Below are 22,366 nucleotides of genomic sequence, written 5' to 3'. Positions count from 1 at the left end.
GAAACACTGGTTTATTACAAAAACCTCTAATAAAGGCTGCATAAACAGAGGGATAGAATCAAGATCGTGTGAAGTGTTAATACATTATTATTATTATTATTATTATTATTATTATTATTATTATTATTATTATTATTATTATTATTATTATTATTAATGCCTTGGTAAGGCCCCACTTGAAAAAGTGCATCCAGTTTTGGTCACCATGATGTAAAAAAGATGTGGAGACTCTAGAAAGAGTGCAGAGAAGAGTATCCAAGAGGATTGGGGGACTGGAGACTGAAACATATGAAGAACGGTTGCAGGAACTGGACATGTCTAGTCTAATGAAAAGAAGGACTAGGGGAGATATGATAGCAGACTTCCAATATCTCAGGGGCTGCCACAAAGAAGAGGGAGTCAAGCTATTCTCCAAAGCACTTGAAGGCAGAACAAGAAGCAACGGATGGAAACTAACCAAGGAGAGAAGCAACTTGGAAATAAGGAGAAACTTCCTGAGAATTAGAACAATTAACCAGTGGAACAGCTTGCTTCCAGAAGTTCTGGGTGCTCCAACCCTGGAGGTTTTCAAGAAGAGATTGGACAACCATTTGTCTGAAATGGTATAGGGTTTCCTGCCTGAGCAGGGGGTTGGACTAGAAGACCTCCAAGGTCCCTTCCAACTCTCCTATCCTACCCTATCTTATCCTATCCTACTCTACTCCATTTCATATTTTCTATTCCATCCCATTCCATATATTCTGTTCTGTTCTGTTTTAATTCTATTCTAATTCTATTCCAATTCCGATTCTATTCTAATTCTATTCCAATTCTATTCCAATTCCGATTCTGATTCTATTCTAATTCTAATTCTAATTCTAATTCTATTCTAATTCTATTTTAATTCTATTCTAATTCTAATTCTATTCTAATTCTAATTCTATTCTAATTCTAAATTCTATTCTAATTCTATTTTAATTCTATTCTAATTCTAATTCTAATTCTATTCTAATTCTAATTCTAATTCTAATTCTAATTCTAATTCTATTCTAATTCTAATTCTAATTCTATTCTAATTCTATTCCAATTCCAATTCTGATTCTATTCTAACTCTATTCTATTCTAATTCTATTTTAATTCTAATTCTATTCTATTCTAATTCTAATTCTAATTCTATTTTAATTCTAATTCTATTTTAATTCTAATTCTAATTCTATTATAATTCTAATTCTAATTCTATTTTAATTCTATTCTAATTCTAATTCTATGCTAATTCTATTCTAATTCTAATTCTAATTCTAATTCTATTCTAATTCTAATTCTAATTCTAATCTAATTCTATTCTAATTCTAATTCTAATTCTTATTCTAATTCTAACTTCTTGCTGTAATTTCCCCAGCATGGATGATTTCCTCCCACTGCCTAGTAACATTCTGCCCCAGACTGGAATCAGCATGGTTCCACACAGCAACAAAATCCACTCCTGCCAACCTTTTCGCTTTCAGGACATGGAGCACAGCCCTCAGGAAAAACTCGTCGAATTCCACTTGCAGCTTCTTCAAGGAATACGGCTGCATCACGGGGCCAGCCTCCTTGGCCTGGCTGACAAACTGGGCCCAATGATCACTCACGAAGCACAAGGTCATCCTGTTGGATTATTGAGAGAGACAGAGAAAAGAGAAGTTCCGTTGAACTGTTGGGGCTCTCTGAGCTTGGTGGTTTTCTTGCAGACGTTTCATGACCCATCACCTGTGAGTTTGGGGTTTGTTTAAGGAACTAGAGAGCCAGTTTGGTCCAATGTTTAAGGCACCAAGCTACAAAGTGGGGGACGGTGAGTTCTAGTCCCGCCTTAGGCAGGAAAGCCACCTGGGTGACTTTGGGCCAATCACCGGGAGACTGTCCTGCCTTAGGCATGAAAACCAGCTCGATGACCTCAGGCCAATCACCACGAGACAGTGAGTTCTAGCCCCGCTTTAGGCATGAAAGCCAGCTGGGTGACTTTGGGCCAATCACCAGGAGATTGTGAGTTCTAGCCCTGCCTTAGGCATGAAAGCCATCTGGGTGACTTTGGGCCAATCACCTGGAGACTGTGAGTTCTAGTCCCACCTTAGGCATGAAAGCCATCTGGGTGACTTTGGGCCAATCACCAGGAGATTGTGAGTTCTAGCCCTGCCTTAGGCATGAAAGCCATCTGGGTGACTTTGGGCCAATCACCTGGAGACTGTGAGTTCTAGCCCCGCTTTAGGCATGAAAGCCATCTGGGTGACTTTGGGCCAATCACCAGGAGACTGTGAGTTCTAGTCCTGCCTTAGCCATGAAAGCCAGCATGGTGACTTTGGGCCAATCACCAGGAGACTGTGAGTTCTAGTCCCATCTTAGGCAGGAAAGCCAGCTGGGTGATTTTGGACCAGCCTTTCTCTCTCAGCCTAACTCATGCAAATGGAGCACAGGCACATGCCAGCTGCTCACACGAGTGAGGATGTGCATGTGTGCACATATGCTCCCCAGCTATTTCCGCAGCCCAGCTGCAAAAACTCCAGGGCCCACAGGTTGGGAAATCCTGCACTATACCAAACACAGATAAAGGTAACTTGTCCGGTCATGTCCAACTCTAGAGGGTGGTGCTCATTCTCCATTTCCCACCTGAGGGAGCCAGTGTTGTCTGAAGATGCTTCCGTTGGACATACAGCCAGCATGACTCTATGCCAAAGGCACATAGAATGCTGTTATCTTCCCACCGGAGTGGTACCCATTTACTGTTATCTTCCCACCGGAGTGGTACCCATCTACTTGCACTTGCATGCTTTCGAACTGCTAGGTGGCCAGAAGCTGCAGCAAGGAATGGGAACTCATCCTTCCGCACAGCGCTCGGGTCTTGAACCTGGGTTGTCAAGCTTTACAGCTGACAAGCTCAATGTCTTTAATCACTGAGCCGTCAGACCCATGAAACATAGAAAACCGATAGCAAGAAAAGAGATCTAGTGGTCCTTTGAGTTTGTCCTTTGTTTTCTTCTTAATTAATTTATTTATTTATTAATTTACTCGTATGAGCCCAACAATTCAGTTAGGGGTTTCATTTTGCTGTCCTAATCGTGCTCCTTTACCTGGCTCTGCCCATGATGGAAAGTGGACAGCAGCTCCTCACCTGATGAGATGGCCGATCCGTTTCACAAACTGCCTGTAACGGGCTCGGTTGAAGGTTTCCAGCCCCACAGCAAGAAGATTCACGACAGAATTGGCGAAGGTAAGTACCTTCATCATCTCTTGGGAAGTTGTTTTCTCGGAGACGTAGCTGCCTGCTCACAGGAAAGCATTTCAGAATGGAAATGGCAAATTAGTGCACAAGCTACAGCCAAAGGCAGGGAGAAGAAAGGAAAATTTTCTTACGTATTTAAATTTATATGCCACCCCTTTCACTGCCAGGTGAAAGGGCAGCTTATAACATTATAAAATGCAAATAACATGCATTAAAACATCAGATGTTATAGCATTAGATAAGTCAGCAGCCCGTAGGAAGAGGAGTGTGGAAGAACTGGGGTTGGAGTTAAAAGAGAAATCGGCCTAGAATCCCTACGACACCACAACGGTTTAAGGCCAAGCTCCCCAGAATTGTGTTGAAATTTTGTTAACTTCAAACAAGTACTAACTGTTAGTTGAGAGGATTCCTACGCACAGGCATGATTACCAGTGGTGGAATTCAAAATATTTTACTACTGGGTTCTGTAGGTATGCGCTTTGTGTGCGCATGGAGTGTTCTAAAATGGGAAATTTTAAGCATGAAAACTTACTGTCACACTGGTGAGGAAAACAGCTGAGGCATGGCAATCTGCTCTGCCACGCCTATCAGCTGAGCTACAAACAAAGTGTCAGCCTTCAAGATCTTTTCTAGTGCTTTGCATCTTTTGGCTGCCATAAGTAACAGTGGGGGGATATGTCTGGAAAGAGAGCTGGAGGTGTTACATTCTTGTGTTGTATAAATGAGGAGTGGGGGGGGGAGTATAAATTCCTGCTCTTAAGTTTCTATTCCTTGCTTAGCCTTCTTTTCTCTGCGCAACTGCAAATCTTTATCAAAATATGTCAAGGTCAACGGACAGAGGCCTCATCACCACCTGAAGATGCCCACATGACCATATCCAGAACTTTTAATTGGAAGGATCTTTTGAACTTTGGGGGGTGGGAACAATTCCATCACTTTGTATATGTGATTTGCGCGCCTAATTTCTCAGATTCAGAATTTTATCTGAAGCTACCACTTCAATCTTCAGTAAAAGATTTCTTTTCTCTAATCTATGGAGTCTAAGTATTTCTTTCTTGGATTTTGAATGGAGCACAGACTGACACAAAGGAAATATAGGACAGGAAAGGGCGGGTGGGCAGGGCCAACTGCTAAACGGTGCTACCGGATCTCTACAACCGGTGCAAACCGGCAGCATACCACCGATTACCAATAAATCAATTTAATTGGACCATGGGTGGACCTGTTCTTTCACACTTGAGAGCGCCAAAATACAATGTGTTAGAGATGAGATCTTCTTCAGAGTCCACTAACAACTTCCAACGTGGCATGGGCCCATCGGAGCCCCAAACCAATTGGCACAGCTAAGTCTGTAGCCCCTTTGCGAAGGCCTGACATTCTTGGCCTAAACCACAAATTCAGTCTCTTTATTATTATATCTTTTTTTATTATTTATAAAATGTATTGGCTGCCCATCTTGCCACAAAGTAACTTTGGGTGACTTACAGGCCTCTTGTAACCCTGGAAGTTATTTTTGTTCCAGTCTTGCATTTGTTCCTTCAATGTTAGCTTTCTGCACAATAATTTCTTGTGGGTTATTTTCAAGAGTGCTTAGCATGAACACTTTCAGGGTCCTGTTGAAAACTCATCAAAGGCTACCTATGTGTAAATACTAAAGTAAAGGTAAAAATTTCCCCTGTTCAGTCGTGTCCGATGCTAAGGGATAGTGCTGATCTCATCAAGGGAGTCAGCTTCGTTGAAAAGACACATCCATGGTCATATTGGAGTAGGGAAAGATGGCGCCTTTATGATGTATGGACTTCAACTCCCAGAATTCCTGAGCCAGAATGGCTGGCTTAGGAATTCTGGGAATTGAAGTACACACGTCATAAAGAGGCCAGTTTCCCCCATGCTGGCTCAGGGATTCTGGGAGTTGAAGTCCACAAGTCATAAAGAGACCATAATTCCCACATTCTGGCTCAGGAATTCTGGGAGTTGAAGTCCACACATCATAAAGAGACCATAGTTCTCCCATGCTGGCTCAGGAATTCTGGGAGTTGAAGTCCACAAGTCATCAAGTGGCCATCGTTCCAAACCTCTGTATGCCCAGGCACACGGAACACTGTTATGTTAAGAGGAAGCTATGTTTTCCCCTTCTCCCTTTTATTTTTTAATGTACTGTATTCCTCCACACACACAGACCTCAACAAATAAACACACTGAAGTCTTCATACAATGCAGAGTCAAATACAACATTGCAAGCATCAAAGGGAAAGAAAAAGCGCTTAAAATCAGACAGAGAAACTTTGGCTGGACTAAATCTCATGAGGTCTACGTTCCTGAATGAATTCTGCTGAAAAGGCAGCCGTTGCTCATGTTAACTGAATTTTTAAAAACCTCCTCAAAAAAAAAGAATTCCCTTTATAGAGTCGCTCACCTTCAGCATCAAAGCCCAGCATGTGCTGGAAGAGTTCGTGGAAGGGGAACTGAGACAAAAGAGCGACCAGGTCATCTTCCAGAAGGAGAACCCAGCTCGTTTCAGGATCTTCATCCTGGGTTAGAAAGAAACCTGAATCAAGGACCGGCATTTCGTACTGCTGAGCTGGTTTCGTATAGTGGTGAAGGCGCTAAGCTAAAACTTGGAGACGGGAATTTCTAGTCTTACCCTAGGTACGAAACCTAGCTGTATGACTTTGGGCCGATGTCAGCCCTGCCTCACCTCGAACCTTTAAGTAAGAAAGATCCTCGACTACATTTGGTGGAAAAGGTATATTTTACTAAAGGTCAAGTAGACTGCAAATAAAGCAAAGCCGGATCTGAGGTCCGCGCGCCAAATTCCCCAGCGCGTTCCCCCTCTCTTCCCAAGACTCTCTCTGCCTTTGGCCCCTGATTCTCTAATCAAACTCAAACCAGATGTTGTTGATATGCGGCTACATTTCTCCTCCGTTGTGTCTCCGCCAGCATGGTAAAGAATGGAGCCTTCTTCTCACCTCCCATTCGTTTACCTTCCACACACACACACACACACCTACCTGAGAGCTCATGGTGGGCTGGCACCAAAACAAAAGTATAACACAGGTGTGAGGTTGCAGTCCTGGCAGCCAGCCACTCCCTCTCAGCCCTAGGAAGGAAGTAATGGAAAACCGCTTCCGAAAAACCTGGCCAAGAAAACTGCAGAGTCTTGTCTGGGCAGTCATCTAGAGTTAACACTCACTCAAAACACAAACACGCAAACACACCCTCAGACTGAGCACTAGTACTGGTTAAGGGAGAAAGGGTTAGCCTCTCCAATATTTCTCTAGGCCAGGGGTCGCCAACCTTTTGGATCTCAGGGACCACCAAACTCATAATTTTAAATCCCAGGGACCACTAACCGGTTCTGTGGACGTGGCCTAATTTGTAGGTGTGACTTGGTGGTCATGTGACTGGCTGGGCATCGCTTTTAAGTATTATAAATATTTATATAAATATTTTATTAAAAAAGAGCAACTTTTTCCCAAAATTAGGCAAAGCAGGCAGGTAGATTGAGTTGCTTACAGAATCAGATTCAAAGATCTATCTATCTGCCCTCGGCTATCTCAGTCTGTCAGGTAAAATTTGCTAGCAAGCAAACTCACAAAATTAACTCACAACACACCATCTATGTAAATATTGGATTTTTTATTAAAAAAGAGCAACTTTTACCCAAAATCAGGCAAAGCAGGCAGGCAGATTGAGTTGCTCACAGAATCATTTAGTGATCTATCTCCCTGCCATCGGCTAGCTCATTTGCTTGCCGTGAGTCTGCACTGAATAATAGAATCTTCAGTCCTAAGGGAGGTTCGGCTGCACTTAAAAGCAGAGCCAAAGATCTAAAGACTAGCTAGAAAGCAAGAAATCCAACCATTTCCTGCTTCCTAGCTAATCTAAATCTCCCGGTCGGAAAAAAGGAAAAATAGCAATTTAGCAGGCAAGTTTGCTGGGTAAGGAGTGGGTGGGTGGAGAGGGTTCCCGCGGACCATGTGGGCAGCGCAACCTTGTGTTTCTACGCAGCCTGGATTAATTGCTTTGGGGGGGGTGCTCTGGGAGTGAGATTTCTCTGCGGCCCACCAAAATTTTCTCACGGCCCACCAGTTGGCGACCGCTACTCTAGACTGTAATATCGCAACTGAGGGCCAGACAGCAACTCCAATGGAACCCATCTTACAGATAGTCCTTGACTTACAATAGTTCATTTAGTGACCATCCAAAGTTACAATGGCACTTAAAAAAGGGACTTATGACCATTTTTCACAGTTACGGCCATTGCAGCATCCCCCTGATCTACATTTGGATGCTTGGCAACTGACTCACACTTATGACAGTTGCAATGTCCCAGGGTCAGGTGATCCCCTTTTGCGACCTTCTGACAAGAAAAGTCAAAGATTCAACTAACAACCGGGTTACTAACTTATCAACTGCAGTGATTCACTTAACAAAAGCAGGAAGGAAAGGCGTAAAATGAGGCAAAACTCACTAGGTGATAAATTTGCCATCACTTAGCCACAGAAATACTAACTGTATTCCATTGGAGAATGATAATAACCTCACTGTGTTTCCTATTATAGTGTTCATACTAGTATTCTTAACAATAAAGCCAAGTTGCAACAAACTTCTCTGCCCATCTAGCTGGAAAACTAAACCCAAAACTAACCATAAAGGCTCGAGAGAAATCTACAGTGAGTCAAGGGATGTTAAAATCCTATTTTCAGAATACCTCTTCTCCGCCTTCATCTACTAAAGTCCAGTTTCCAGATTCGGCCCCCGGTGACGAAGGCCTTCGTTCGCTCGGCTTCATGTGGCACATAAATTCCGCTCGATTTCTGCAGGATATAAAGCATGGCGGGCTTTAAAAAGTAGGGAGGGGAAAAAGTTCCATTTTCTTTTGTTGCTATATTAGAATGGATTGACCCACCTTATCGTGACCTCTCTGCCGAACGCTCCCCATAATGGAACATTAAAACGTGGGAGCTTGCTTTATTTATTTTTTGACTCCGTGAACTTTTGAAATTTCAGGCAACACAAACATGGCTTACAACTGTAATGAACCCTGACAGTTACGGTCATAAGTTGTGACGGTTGTAAACTTGGATCGCCCATGTGGCCAACTCAATTTTATGACCAGTTTTGTGGCGGTTAAGTGAAAGCTGTGGGGGTGGTTGTTTAATTGTTTGGGCTGGTTTTGCCCCATAATCAGAAATAAATCAGAAATAAATAAATAAAATGCTGTCATCTCGCCAGACTACTAACAACTCAGTTCCGAAATTCTGATGGCCGCTCCCCACGCATGGAGAGAGAAAAAGAGAAAAAGAGAGAGAAAGAAAGAGAGAGAGAGAGAAAGAGAAAGGGGGGAAGAGAGAGGGGAAGAGAGAGAGAGACTGATAGATTAGATAGGATAGATAGGAAAGAGAGAGAAAGAGAAAGAGAAAGAGAAAGAAAAAGAAAAAAAGAAAGAGAAAGAGAAAGAGAAAGAGAGAGAGAGAGAAGGGAAAAGAGACAGAGAAAGAAAGAGACAGAGAGAGAGAGACTGATAGATTAGATAGGATAAATAAGAGAGAGAGAGAGAGAGAGAAAGAAAAAGAGAAAGAGAAAGAGAAAGAGGGGGGAAAGAGAAAGAAGAAAAAAGAGAGATAGAGAAAGAGAGAGACAGATAGATAGGATAGATAGAAGAGAGAGATAAAAGATTGATAGAAACAGGCAGACGGAGAGACAGAGATAGATAAAAATAGACAGCAAAAGGTTGATAGAAATAGAGACTGAGACAGATACACAGACAGACGGATAGATGCACACAGACTGTTGAGTGCGCCACATGCAAACATGTCACCACGGAGGGGGGTGACTTCAAAGCCAAGTCGTAAATCCACCTGGGGAAGTCCCACTGCAACTTGAAATGGCCGATAAGCAACCAGTCGTACGTTGAGTACTAGCTATGTTAGATGTTGATAAATCTACAGCAGGGATGTCAAACTCACATCGTCACAGAGTCACCACGTGACTTTTTCCCCTTCGCTAAACCAGGCAGAGGCGTGGCCAGCGCATGATGCATCCAGCCTGCGAGTTTGACAACCCTGAGCTACAGGTTCTCAAACAGGTGGAAGACCTGAGTCAGCAACGGAAAGTTTTACCCTACCGTTGTCTACGTGAATTACACAAAATGGAATTCTTGTTCAGAGATTTCCTATTATCCAGGTGATTTTTTATTATTATTATTATTTATTCACCAACACAACAAACTCAAGTCAACCGAGAGAAGGCAGCTTTTCCTAACACTGGGATACTTGGCCTCTTCACAGGGAGATTGTCAACTCATAAAATATTTATGTGGTCTTTTAGAGCTGCCAACAGAAAGGGAGGGGGAAGCAGTGAGCTGCTTGCATTCCATAAATGTTTTCAAAGGTAGTTTCTAGGTGACCGAGGTTTCTGTCGTGCAAAATTCTAACTGGAGAGCTTGATTGATGACTCTTGGCTATGGAGGTGTCCCATTGGAGAATATGAATCATGATACACCCAGGCAATGCCGCATTTTTAAACTCCCAATAAATCCTTTTGGAGTTTGGCTAGAGACTCATGATTTAAATGGGATTAAGCATCAGAATCCTGACAGCTAGCCAACTCTGACATACATAATTCATTGTGCCCTTGACCCTGGGTGAATGTGTGTGTGTGTGTGTGTGTGTGTGTGTGTGTGTGTGTGTTGTACAGGTCACGTTCAAGAAGTGAGGGGAGCCGAATGTCAACTCATAAAATATTTCTGTGGTCTTTTAGAGTTGCCAACAGAAAGCGAGGGGGAAGTAGTGGGGAGCTCGCATTCCATAAATGTTTTCAAAGATAGTTTCTTGGTGACTGAGGTTTCTTCCGTGCAAAATTCTAACTGGAGAGCATGATTAATGACTGTTGGCTATGGAGGTGTCCCATTGGAGAATAGGAATTACGATATACCCAGGCAATGCTGCATTTTTTAACTCCCAATAAATCCTTTTGGAGTTTGGAAGTGTCGGAATCCTGAACAGAGACAGGTTAGGAAAAGAGCTTCAGGTTGTTTAAATTTCCCAATCAAATACAAACTACATTTTCCCCATAACCACCGGCTCCCACATCCACCCCACCCAGCTGCCTCTTTGCTTCGCTTTTATAGCCAGCTGCTGCTGGGCTGGCTAGGGAGGGGTCTTAAAGGGACAGGGCACACCCAGCCTTCGTGCTGGTCACTGTGCAGGCAGCTTGTCTAGGATGCACCACTTTAACATGCTTTTGGTAAGACCACATTTGGAATACTGCATCCAGCTTGGGACGCCATGATATAAAAAAGATGTTAAGACTTCGCAGAGAGTGCAGAGAAGAACAATGAAGAGGATTAGAAGGCTGGAGGCTAAAGCGTATGAAGAACGGTTGCAGGAACTGGGCATGTCTAGTCTAATGAAAAGAGGGACTAGGGGTGACATGATAGCAGCCTTCCAATATCTCAGGGGCTGCCCCAGAGAAGAGGGAGTCAAGCTATTCTCCAAAGCACATGAAGGCAGGACAAGAAACCGTGGATGGAAACTAATCAAGGAGAGAAGCAATCTGTAATTAAGAAGAAACTTCCTAACAGTGAGGACAATTAATCAGTGGAATGGCTTGCCTTCAGAAGTTGTGGGTGTTCCATCACTAGAGGTTTTCAAGAAGAGATTGGACATCCATTTGTCTGGAATGGTACAGGCTTGAGCAAAGGGTTGGGCTAGAAGACCTCCAAGGTCCCTTCCAACTCTGTTATTTCTTCCCCCCCAAAAGAAACATGTTTCGCACTCTGAACCTACTTGGCAGGAGACATGAGCAAAGCGAGGGCCTGCATGAAGTGGAAGACACCAGATGGGTTACCCAGTATCTGGATCTGAAAGGAAAGTGGGGACAAGAGTGAAATTAGGGTGTATTTTTAAAAAAAAAAATAACAAAAAAGCACAAATTTGGAGCTCAACATCACAGATGCTGAATTTTCAGAATCCCGAAATTTTTCATTATACAACTGTATCGAGTAGAGCTAATCCTCAACTTACAATAGTTCATTTAGTGACCGTGCATTGAAAAAAATGTGACTTATGATCGTATTTCATAGTTACGACCTTGGCAGCATTCCCATGGTCGTGTGGATCAAAATTCGGCCACTTGGCCACGAACTCATACTTATGACAGTTGCAGCGTCCTGGGGTCATGTTTTGCAACCTTCTGACAAGCAACGCCCGTGGGGGAAGCCAGATTCGCTTAACAATCAATGTGACTAATTTAACAACTTGCAGTGGTTCGCTTATCGAATGTGTTAAGAAAAGTCGTAAAATGGGGCTAAGCCCAGTTACAACAAATTTCTCACTTCACAAAAGATAAATTCTGGGCTCGATGGTGGCAGTAAGTTGAGGACTATATCGGGAGCTGGGAGGGAGGTGGGGAATGTATGGGAGCCGTTGGCAGCCTGAGAAAATCCCCAGACCTCAAGGTTGTGCGGTGGGGACTTTCCGAAAGCGTGGACGGTTTTCCCCAAAACAAAAATGAACGTGCTGGATTGGTGGATAATGGACAAGGGGTGGCCCAAATGGGGAAAAGGGGAAATTAATTATGCTGGCTTATGTGGGGGGAAAAAACCTCAGAGCCAACTTTGCTTCTTCTGTGACCTATGTGGGTCTATCCTGTTTCCCCAAAAATATGACCTACCCTGGAAGTAAGTCCTAGCTTGATTTTTACACGTGTGCCCAATATAAACCCTACTCCCCCAAATAAGCCCTAATTAAGATCCCGCTGGCTCCAGAGTGCACAGATAAAAATTAAGATGGGGGTGGGTGGAGCTGCCCTACGACTTACCTGTGGACACCTGTAGCCAGGCCTCACACACCCCGACACCTGCCTGGCCGGCCCATTTCTTCTGCAGTCGGCAAGGCTGGCAAGGCTTTCCTAAAGGCCTCTGTAGCTGATAACAAAGAAGCTCTGGATCGATCCAGAGCTCTGTTATTGACTGCAGAGGCCTTCAGGAAAGCCTTGCTGGCTGCAGAAGAAGAAGTTCCTGAAGGCCTCTGACAGCAAAAAGGAGGCTGAGGGCGACACACACATGAGGTTAATCAGTGGATGACATCCCCCGAAAGTAAGACCTGGTGCCTATTGTGGTGGCAAAAAAAAAAAAGATAAGACAGGGTCTTATTTTCGAGGAAACATGGTGTCAGTAAAGTTAATACTCTTGGTAAAATAATGTCCCAGGACTTGTTTTTGCTGTATGTGGCAACAAAATGGTTGACATGGGGTCATAACTCAAGGAGCACCTGTGTACGCTTATGAGCTGTCAACTCATTTTGGACTCCAAGGAACCACACAGATTTTCTTCACCACGAAAAGGCCACAGCTCGAGAAATATTTCCTTACATAGTAAATCAAGTTTAGGCACCTGAACAAATGGAGCAGCCCACTTGCTGACCCCAGCCGGACACCGGAGGATATGGTTTAAGAGGAAAAGGTGGTCTCCTGGAGAAGCAACCCTTTGCAAGATGGAGACCTGGAATGGAGGAAGACCGAGTCAAAAAAACAAAAAAACCAACGTTATTGTCTATGGAGATTCTCAGTCCTCCAGGTCATGGTTGTCCCAAAGGTGCTTATTCAAGAGGCAACTGGACTTTCTGGTTTTTCTTTGAAGACATTTCACTTCTCGTCCAGGAAGCTTGAAGAAACTTCTTGGATGAGAAGCGAAACATCTTATAACAAGAAAGCCCAGTTGTCTCTTGAAAAAGCATCTTTGGGACTACCATTGTTATTAATTTATTCACAATCTACAGCAGCATTGGGCTACCTCATCTAGCCTCACAAGCTAAGCAGGGTAAGGCCTGGTTAATGCTAAGATGGAAGACCAGTAGAAAACCCTACAGCTGTAGACTAGGCTAAGTCTGCAGCCAAAAGGACAACCCAGGAAATGACAGTAGAAACCACACCTGTGTATAGATGTCTATGGAGATTCAGGTCATGTTTTTTTTTCCCAAAAAGCAATTGGACTTTCTGGTTGTTGTTGTTGGTTTTTATTTAAAGAACTGATGAAGTGAAACATTTTTAAAGGAAAAAAAAACTCAAGAAAGTCCAGTTGGACTTTTGGAAAAAAACCAACAACCCTATTTTGAGATACTTTTGTAGTATTGCTGAGAAAGCACTGTGAAATCACCTGGAATTGAGTTAAAACTCACTGTGTTTAAATTAGGCACACAAAACACCTCACCCCACCCGCCAAAAAAAATTAAAATGCCAAAAATTCATTAGATTTTAAAAAAAACAAACCTGTAATTAATACTCAGGGCTTCCACAGTCATCTAATTTAATACCTATGGATGCTGTGTTTCTGACACACAAAATTATGCTCTGTACTTTTTTTAAAAAAAAGTACACAAACATCTGTAAAGTTTGTACACCCTTTAGCTCAAGGGTCTTCAAACCTGGCAAGTTTAAGACTTGTGTACTCCCAGAATTCCTGAGCTAACATGACAGGAGGAGGAATTCTGGGAGTTGAAGTCCACAAGCCTTAAAGCTGTCAAGTTTGAAGACCCCTGGCCTATCATCTATATCTGTCTATCTATCGTCTCCCCAACCAACCAACCAACCAACCAACCATCCATCCATCCATCCATCCATCCATCCATCCATCCATCCATCCATCCATCTATCTATCTATCTATCTATCTATCTATCTATCTATCTATCTATCTATCTATCTATCTTATCATCCATCTATCCATCCATCCATCATCTATCACAAGGGTCTTCAAACTTGGCAAGTTTAAGACACGTGGACTTCAACTCCCAGAATTCCTGAGCTAATATGACAGGAGGAATAATTCTGGGAGTTGAAGTCCACAAGTCTTAAAGCTATCAAGTTTGAAGGCCCCTGTTTTAGCGATAACAGTGCTTCCCAGGTGCAGCAACCTGAAGGTGTGTGGACTTCAATTCCCAGAATTCTGCCCCCGCTGGAGACCCCTGGGAATTGAAATCCACACGTCTTCAAGGCGCTGAGGTTGGGAAAAATGATCTTCAGCAGGGGGGGTCTCCAAACTTGGCGACTTTTAAGACTTGTGGACTTCCAACTCCCAGAATTCCTCAGCCAGGAAATCCCACAACCCCCCCTAATCTAGAGTCTGCATAGTCCAGGGGTGGGCAACTATGGCCCTTTTATGAATTATGGACTTCAACTCCCAGAATTCCTGAGCAAGCCATGCTAGCTCAGGAATTTTGGGAGTTGAAGTCCACAAGTCATAAAGGGGCCATAGTTGCCCACCTCTGGCATAGTCCAACAGCCCATTCCCACAAGGACACGCTCTTCTTAAGCCAGCCCTAGCGCTCATGAAATCTATCCTACTATTCTAGCTTCGAACTGTGACCTGCAGGGCCCAAAATGTGACCTGAAACGAGGCTCCTCACCAGCCTCTGAAGCCACAAGAGAACATCGCTCTGGAACTGTGGATCTTCAGTGAGTCGGCGGGTGAAGCTGAAGAGGACGCTGATGCAGTCTTTCAGGGACTCCAAGTCTGAGGGAGGGGATTCCACGGCCTTCAAAGCTGCAAAGAAAAAGAGGTAGGGAGAAACGGCTCCAAGAGACCCCCGGAGATGGGAAAGGCCATCGTTTATGGGGATGCTGGTATCTTTTGAGATTCTTGGTACAAAACGTGACCCCCGCGACATCCTATGAGGCTATCCTGTATGTTCTCCCAAGGGAACTGAGAAAGAAGGAAGATGCTCTTGACGGAGAGAAGCGGCATTTATTGCCGAGGAAAAAGGGACTGACTCGTGTTTAAGTTAACAACATCCTCTGATTACATTCAGAAGCAGCTCATTCAGACAGCTCCCTAATACGAGGAGGAGGAGGAGGAGGAAGAAGAAGGGGAGGAGGAGGAAGAGGAGGAGGAGGAGGAGAACTATAGGATCCTTGGTGCTCTCTGAGCTTGGTTGTTTTCTGGCACACATTTCATTACCCAACTAAAAAACATCATCAGTGCTAGAAGGGAGTGGGGTTTGTGGTGAGGAGGAGGAGGAGGAGGAGGAGGAGGAGGAGGAGGAGGAGGAGGAGGAGGAGGAGGAGGAGGAGGAGGAGGAGGAGGAGGAGGAGGACTAGAGGATCCTTGGAGCTGTCAGAGTTTTTTTGTTTACTTGCAGGCATTTCATGACCGAGATATGTAACATGATCAGTGCTTAGAAGGGAGTGGGTTTTGTGGAGAATTCTCAAAGCAAGTAGTACTCAACTTATGACAACTGAGCCCAAAATTCCTATTGCTAAGGCAATTATTGAGTTTTGTCCCATTTTACAGCTTTCCCCAACAGTTGTTAAGTGAATCTCTGCAGTCATCGGTTGCTAAGTGAGTCTGACCCCTCCATTGACTTTGCTTGCCAGAAAGGGTGACTGGATGATCCCAGCCAACTGTAACCATCATAAATAGGAGTCAGTTGCCAAGTGTCTGAATATGGATCAACGTGACTATGGGGACATTTACAATGCTCATCTGAAAAACGGTCACTTTTTTTTCCCAGCACCGTCGTAACTTTGAAGAATAGCCGCAAGTCGAGGACTTCCTGCAAAAGCAGTTTTAGCCTTCAGGGGAGTGGGGGGTGGGGTGATTTCATGGTCTGGTCCAGGGGTCTCCAACCTTGGCAACTTTAAGACTTGTGGACATCAATTCCCAGGGTTCCTCAGCCAGCTTCAAGATTTGTGGACTTCAACTTTAAGACTTGTAGAGTTCCTCCGTTCCAGAGTTTGTGGACTTCAAGACTCTATTCCAGAGTTCCTCAGGCAGCTTTTAGACTTGTGGACTTCAACTGCCAGAGTTAAAGTCCACAAGTCTTCAAGCTGGCTGAGGAACTCTGGGAATTGAAGTCCGTAAGTCTTAAAAGTTGTCCAAGGTTGGAGACCCCTGGCCTGGTCCACCGAGTGGAGCTGTCAGGTACCCACCTGCTGACTCCTGCTGCTGAAGGCCCACCGACCTTAGTAAGGGGGAGCCCCTCAGCAGGTCGTAGAGGTAAGACTCCACTTGCAAGCGGGACAACACTGAGGTGTACAAGTGGAGGGCGAGGATCTGGTGCAGGTGTTCGGTCTGGGCATCGAAGAGCTTCTTCAGTTCTCCCAACGCGCCTTCGTTCACCTCAACCGTCTGGTATCGGTGAAAGCCGGACACTTTGCACTGATCGGCACAGACACCCTGAAAGAAGCACAAAGGCGGGGAAACACTCAGGATCTTATAGTAGATTTACTTGAGAGTGGGGGGGATTTGGACTGTTGTGGATTTATTTTCCAAACAAGCTCATTTTGTTGCATGTCCAGGACTACCATCAGCCAGGAAATTATCCAAAATGTTTTGTTTGTCATACTGTATATATCGATTGCATGGAGTGCCTCGCAGAACCATTTCAGGTAGAGGGGTTCAGTTTACTTCAAATTTCTGGAGGGGATTTATAAAAGCAATTGGCTCCTCTCGAGGTCTATGCTCAGGATACCGCGCTGAAACGAGCGGAATTTCTGAGAAAGCTAAATCAAATTATTGGACAATATTTAAGATGTTATGTAAACAATCCACAATCCAACTGGGCTGCCTTGCTTGCCGTTTGTGCTGAGGTTTGCTTATAATAATGCTGTGCATAGCAGGACTGGGTTAGCTCCTTTCCAAATTAATACTGAATTCCCATGCCTGAATTGTGGAGGGGGACACACACACACACACACACACACACACAACCATCCATGTCAGTTAACTGAATGGATGGACACAATTAAGGAGTCTTGGGGAAACACAAAAAAGGCTTTGAATAAGGCTGGGACGGTAAAAGGATCGGAGGCCCAGATACCCCGAGGGGTTCCTGCCAAACTCCTCACAACGGGGCACAATTAAGGAAGTGAGAATTATGTGACCTTTTTGGAGGGGTTTTTTAAACACGAGAAACAGAGGCGAGGAGCAACATTTTCAGAACTTGGCATAGTAATTTGTGGAACTCTCGGATTGGAGCTCAGCGTGGGGGCGCAGGGGTTAGAAATGCAGAATTGCAGGTTAGCTCTGCTCACTGTCAGGAGTCCGGTCCTTCCTGACTGGCTCAAGGTTGCCTTTTTCCATCCTTCCAGGGTCGGTAAAATGAGGACCCAGGATTGTTGGGAGCAATAGGCTGAGACTGTAAACCGCTTAAAAGCAGGGCTGGGCTGCTGGGCGTTCGCAGAGGTTCGGGAGAGCCCCTAGCTAAGATTCTACACGGTTCGGAAAATCCCCAAATCCCACTCCTGGCCGCCATGTCTGGTTGATTGGTTAGCACCTGCCTGCCTGTTTGGGATCCACATTCCCTCACATCATGAACAAGGATGCGTCCTCCCACCCTCTTCTCGGTGAAAGGACATCAAGGAACACAGAGTGAGCTTAGATCAGGGCTGTCAAACTTCTATCTGTTCTGTCTCACCTTTCTTCTTTCTCAAAAGATGAAAGAGTACAAACTCACACAAACGCAGGCAGGCAAGCTGACTCGGACTTCACAGAGTTAATTCTTTGGAACTGATAACGTCCTTGGCATTCCAACACGCTCTGCCTGCCAAGTCCAAACTGATAACAAATAAAAAGCTACTTACAGAAAATTGCAAGGCAGACCACGAAAATCATTCACAAAGAAAACCTGAAGTAAGATCAAACGTTGTCCTGTACAAAGTTCCAGCCGACTTTTATCCCCTGTGGGGTGTGGCTCAATGACTCAGCTCACTCTCTGACCCTCCCATGACTCCTACGTTGCTGCTCACGTTTCTCCCTATGACGCTGCTTAGGATCAAGCCAACATTCTTCCTCTTGACTCTCTGTCAGGGGCTGCTCCGATATGTCTTCCTCCTGATTAATCTCAGGCTGTTCCTCTTGGTTGTCTGATGAAACCTGAGGCATTATCAGGGAGGAAGGCATTGCCAGAGAGGAAGGTCCTGGGGAGGAAGGCATTCCCAGTTCCTCCTCCTCATCTTCCGAGTCCTCTTCCTCTAACAGCACAGGCTCAGGAATCGGAGCCACAACCTCTATCTATCTATCTATCTATCCTTCCATCCATCGCAATAGCAACACCACTTTGACTTATATACCACTTTCCAGTGGTTTCCAGTCCTCTCCAAGCAGTTTACAGAGTCAGCCTCTTGCCCCTAACAATTTGGGTCCTCATTTTACCCCCTTGGACGGATGGAAGGCTGAGTCAACCTTGAACCTGGTGAGGCTCGATCTGCCAAATTGCAGGCAGCCGGCAGTCAGCAGAAGTAGCCTGCAGTACTGCACTCGAACCACTGCCCCACCGTGGTGGAAGGAAGGAAGGAAGGAAGGAAGGAAGGAAGGAAGGAAGGAAGGAAGGAAGGAAGGAAGGAAGGAAGGAAGGAAGGAAGGAAGGAAGGAAGGAAGGAAAGGAAGGAAAGAAAGGAAAGGAAAGGAAAGGAAAGGAAAGGAAAGGAAAGGAAAGGAAAGGAAAGGAAAGGAAAGGAAAGGAAAGGAAAGAATAGCAATAGCACTTAGACTTGCAGTATATACTACTTCATAGTGCTTTGAAGCCCTCTCTAAGTGGTTTAGAGAGTCAGCCTCTTGCCCCTAACAATTTGGGTCCTCATTTTACCCACCTCGGAAGGATGGAAGGCTGAGTCAACCTTGAACCTGGTGAGGCTCGATCTGCCAAATTGCAGGCAGCCGGCAGTCAGCAGAAGGAACCTGAAGTACTACACTCTAACCACTGTGCCACCATGGCTCATTGGGCAACAAGAGCCTTTCATACACCAGAGCTCTGAACCCTGGGATTCAAATGACAACCAGTTTGTCTGAAACATTCCAGGGTTTCCTGCTTGAAGCAGGGAGGTTGGACTAGAAGACCTCCAAGGTCCCTTCCAACTCATCTGTTATTCTGCCCCAAACCAGCTTCCCTGAGCCCACCTGGGCACTCTGCTGCTTATCCCTGAAAGTCCACAGGCGCTCTTGGACACTTTCGCCATCCAAGTAGAGGCTTTGCAGTTTGGCTTCGGCGAGCAACAGCTGTTTCCGGCACCGGCAGTAATTCAACACCAGCTCATAAAACTCGTGTCGGTCCTGGTAGGCCCTGCTGCCAAATTCCTCCACGTAAGCCTCGACGTTCTCCAGCCAGGAACAGGGCTCGAAAACCTTCAGCTGCTCTTTGGTAAAAGGGATCGGCTCGGGATCGACTGGAAGCTCGGGATACAACCGCTCCCCGCGAGGCGGCAGCCGGAAGGCAAAATCCGTCAGTCCTGCGGATAACAACACCGAGAGATCGGGGTACAGCGTTTTAAAGGCGGGGGTCTCCACGCATGTTTTCACTCCCGTTTGGGGAACGGAGATGGGGGGGTGGGCCTTTTCGGAGGAAGGGGCAGCTAGAGGCTCTGTAGGACTACTATAGGGTGCACTTTCCGTGGGCGGGATGTTTTCTTCCAACGAGCCACAAGTCCTCTTGCCGTCAACTGCTCCTTTCTTGAGATCCTGCCCGCCCACCATTGCCGCCTCTTTCTCCTCCTGCAATTTTTTGGCACCCAGGGGGGGTTGCATTTGGGGAGCTGCTGGGGGTCCCTCATTTTCAGGAGTGAACACACGTGGTGGCACTTTGGGGTCCTTCTTCCCGGTTTCCTTCGGGGGGGCTTGAGGGCAAGGCCTGGATTCTGAAACGAGTCCTTCAGGTGCGCTGTTCTCCTTTAAAGCCTCTTCGTCAATCCTTTTGCACAAAGTCGGTTCGGTTGTCCCACTCTCTTTCTCTTCGTTCTTCTTCTTTTTTTCCTAGGGGGAATTAAAACAATTTTTAAAAAACAACAGCCGCCTAATCATAAGAAATAAGGCACAACAGAAAAGTCCTATTAGTTTAGCTGAGTTTACTTTATTCTAAAATACCGGAAAGTGACGAAACGGGGCTGGTTTTCAGCCTGCAAAGCTTGCAGGAGCCTGCAGGAGCCTTCCTCAAGCCTCTGGGAGGCCGAAAAAGGCCTCAAACCGGGCGAAAATCAGCTGTGAGGCTCGCACGTGTGTGCAGTGAGGTAAGTTTTCCTGCAGCTCGCAGGCCGGCAAAAATGGTTCTGCGTGCCACTTTTGGCACGTGTGCCATAGGTTCGCCATCACGGGAATAAACCAAGGGTCTTCAAACTTGGCAAGTTTAAGACTTCTGGACTTCAACTCCCAGAATTCCTGAGCTAACATGACAGGAGGAGGAATTCTGGGAGTTGGTCCACAAGTCTTCAAGCTGTCAAGTTTGAAGACCCCATGGAATACACCATAATTTTTACACGTGGGTGACTGTATGTTTAAGAAAAGCTGAAATAATAGATAAGACACACACACACTCCCCAAAAACCTGACCAAAACAAGATCCTTCCTTTCTCATCCGCCCATTTTTTCTTCTCCAGCAATTGGTATTTTCATCTTCATTTAAGCTATTGCAACAAATGAGGGGGGAGGAGAGAAAAATAGCTATTTAGCAACTTCTTATTATTTTGAAAGCTCTCCCCTCTCTAGCAAGACTTCCCTAGTTAATAAAAAAGCTTTCTATCACAAGACACACAAGTCAGCCCGTATGTGACAAGGAAAACAAATCACATGTTACTCAATCAACCTTGGTTTTAACTCTGAAGTAAACCCTGATGCAAAAAGGGTTGCACAAATCACCGTTGCTTTTGAATACCAAAAGGCTTCTGGGTTCCCCTAGGTACAGGCTTACAGATTACAGATTAACAGGGTTGGAAGGGACTTTGTAGGTCATCTAGTCCAACCCCCTGCCCAAGCAGGAGACCCGACACCATTTCCAAGCAAGTTTCTAATCTAGCGATTAAAAATGCAGACAAGCCTATGAACGAAGAGGGGAAACAGAAGAAAGCTGTTTTTGTGTCTTTTGCAACGGAACGGTGCAAATAGGCAGCTCTGGGAGGAGGGGGGAAAAAACCCACCCCTTCCTTATCCATGTAAGCTGCTTTTCACATGATTTGGTACAAGTGCCAATGATTTGGTACAGTTGGGCATAAAAGTCTGTAGAGATTTTCAGTCAACCATGACCTGAACGATTGAGAATCTCTACTGACTTTTAGCTGTGCAATTTGGGATGGACACCCTTCGAATGATGTGGGAATAGAATATAATGGAAGAGAGGAGAGGAGAGAGGAATAGGAATAGAATAAGCAATCAGAGTAGAGTAGAATAAAGTAAGAAATCAGAATAGAATAGAATAGAATAGAATAGAATAGAATAGAATAGAATAGAATAGAATAGAATAGAATTGGAATAGGAATAATAGAAATAGAAATGGATGGGATGGGACGGAACAGAACAGAACAGAACAGAATAGAATGGAGTTGGAATAAGAATAATAGAAATAGAAATGGATGGGATGGGACGGAACAGAACAGAACAGAACAGAACAGAATAGAATGGAGTTGGAATAAGAATAATAGAAATAGAAATGGATGGGATGGGATGGGATGGGATGGAATAGAACAGAATAGAATAGAATAGAATAGAAAACAGAGTTGGAAGGGACCTTGGAGGTCTTCTATTCCAACCCCTGCTCAGGCAGGAAACCTTCTACCATTTCAGTCAAATGGTTGTCCAATCTCTTCTTGGAAATCTCCAGCATTGGTGCATCCACAACTTCTGGAGTCAAGTTGTTCCACTGATTAATTGTTCGGAAAGTTAAAGCGTTTGGAAGATTTTCGGCTCAGAAACAAAAGGTAGCAAAAAATAAGAGAAAAACCAGATTACTGCAGGTAGTCTTCGACTTACCACTGGCTGCTTAATGACCATTCAAAGCTATGATGGACACCCCCAAAAGTTACTTATGACCCATTTCCGAAGTTATGACAGCCACACACCCATCCCACAGTCACTTGATTGCATCATTTTAGTTCCTTGCTAGCCAGCTCCTTTTATGGTGCTTTGCAGTGTGCCATGGCCGTACGACTACAATTTCCAACTTTTTTTTTTTTTTTTTTGCTGGTTCCTCACATTTACTTCCGTCAAAAACCACCTATTGGGGAAAACTGATTCACTTAATCACAGCATTCACTTAGTGACCGTCGTGTTAGCTCAACGATCACGGCATTTGTTTAACCCCTGTAGTAAGCAACTTGTTCTGACCCAAAGCTTGTTCCAAGGAAACGAACACAAAACAGAGGTAACA

At 44.7% G+C, this 22,366-nt stretch overlaps 1 protein-coding gene across 2 annotated transcripts in view; it reads right to left on the bottom strand.

Moving 5' to 3' along the window:
* EPG5 (ectopic P-granules 5 autophagy tethering factor) overlaps positions 1 to 22,366 on the bottom strand; it is a 100,296-nt gene that overhangs the window by 74,183 nt on the left and 3,747 nt on the right. For both annotated transcript variants that reach the window (XR_015748283.1, XM_087958702.1), the window contains exons 2-10: positions 19,135 to 19,983; positions 16,167 to 16,413; positions 14,645 to 14,781; positions 12,636 to 12,743; positions 11,029 to 11,102; positions 7,950 to 8,055; positions 5,652 to 5,766; positions 3,125 to 3,275; positions 1,471 to 1,626 (exon numbers count right to left, since the gene is read on the bottom strand). Coding sequence is in view for 1 of the 2 variants with exons in the window: in XM_087958702.1 (XP_087814828.1) it covers positions 1,471 to 1,626; positions 3,125 to 3,275; positions 5,652 to 5,766; positions 7,950 to 8,055; positions 11,029 to 11,102; positions 12,636 to 12,743; positions 14,645 to 14,781; positions 16,167 to 16,413; positions 19,135 to 19,983 (1,943 nt within the window). In the remaining variant the exon portion in view is untranslated. The remainder of the gene's footprint in view (positions 1 to 1,470; positions 1,627 to 3,124; positions 3,276 to 5,651; positions 5,767 to 7,949; positions 8,056 to 11,028; positions 11,103 to 12,635; positions 12,744 to 14,644; positions 14,782 to 16,166; positions 16,414 to 19,134; positions 19,984 to 22,366) is intronic.

Source organism: Notechis scutatus, chromosome 2 (assembly GCF_049901735.1).
Source record: "Notechis scutatus isolate UNSWTSFEM ecotype Mainland chromosome 2, rNotScu1.2, whole genome shotgun sequence".
NCBI lineage: Eukaryota > Metazoa > Chordata > Lepidosauria > Squamata > Elapidae > Notechis > Notechis scutatus.
Note: the sequence above shows the minus strand (reverse complement) of the source record. Positions and strands in the feature narration are given on the sequence as shown.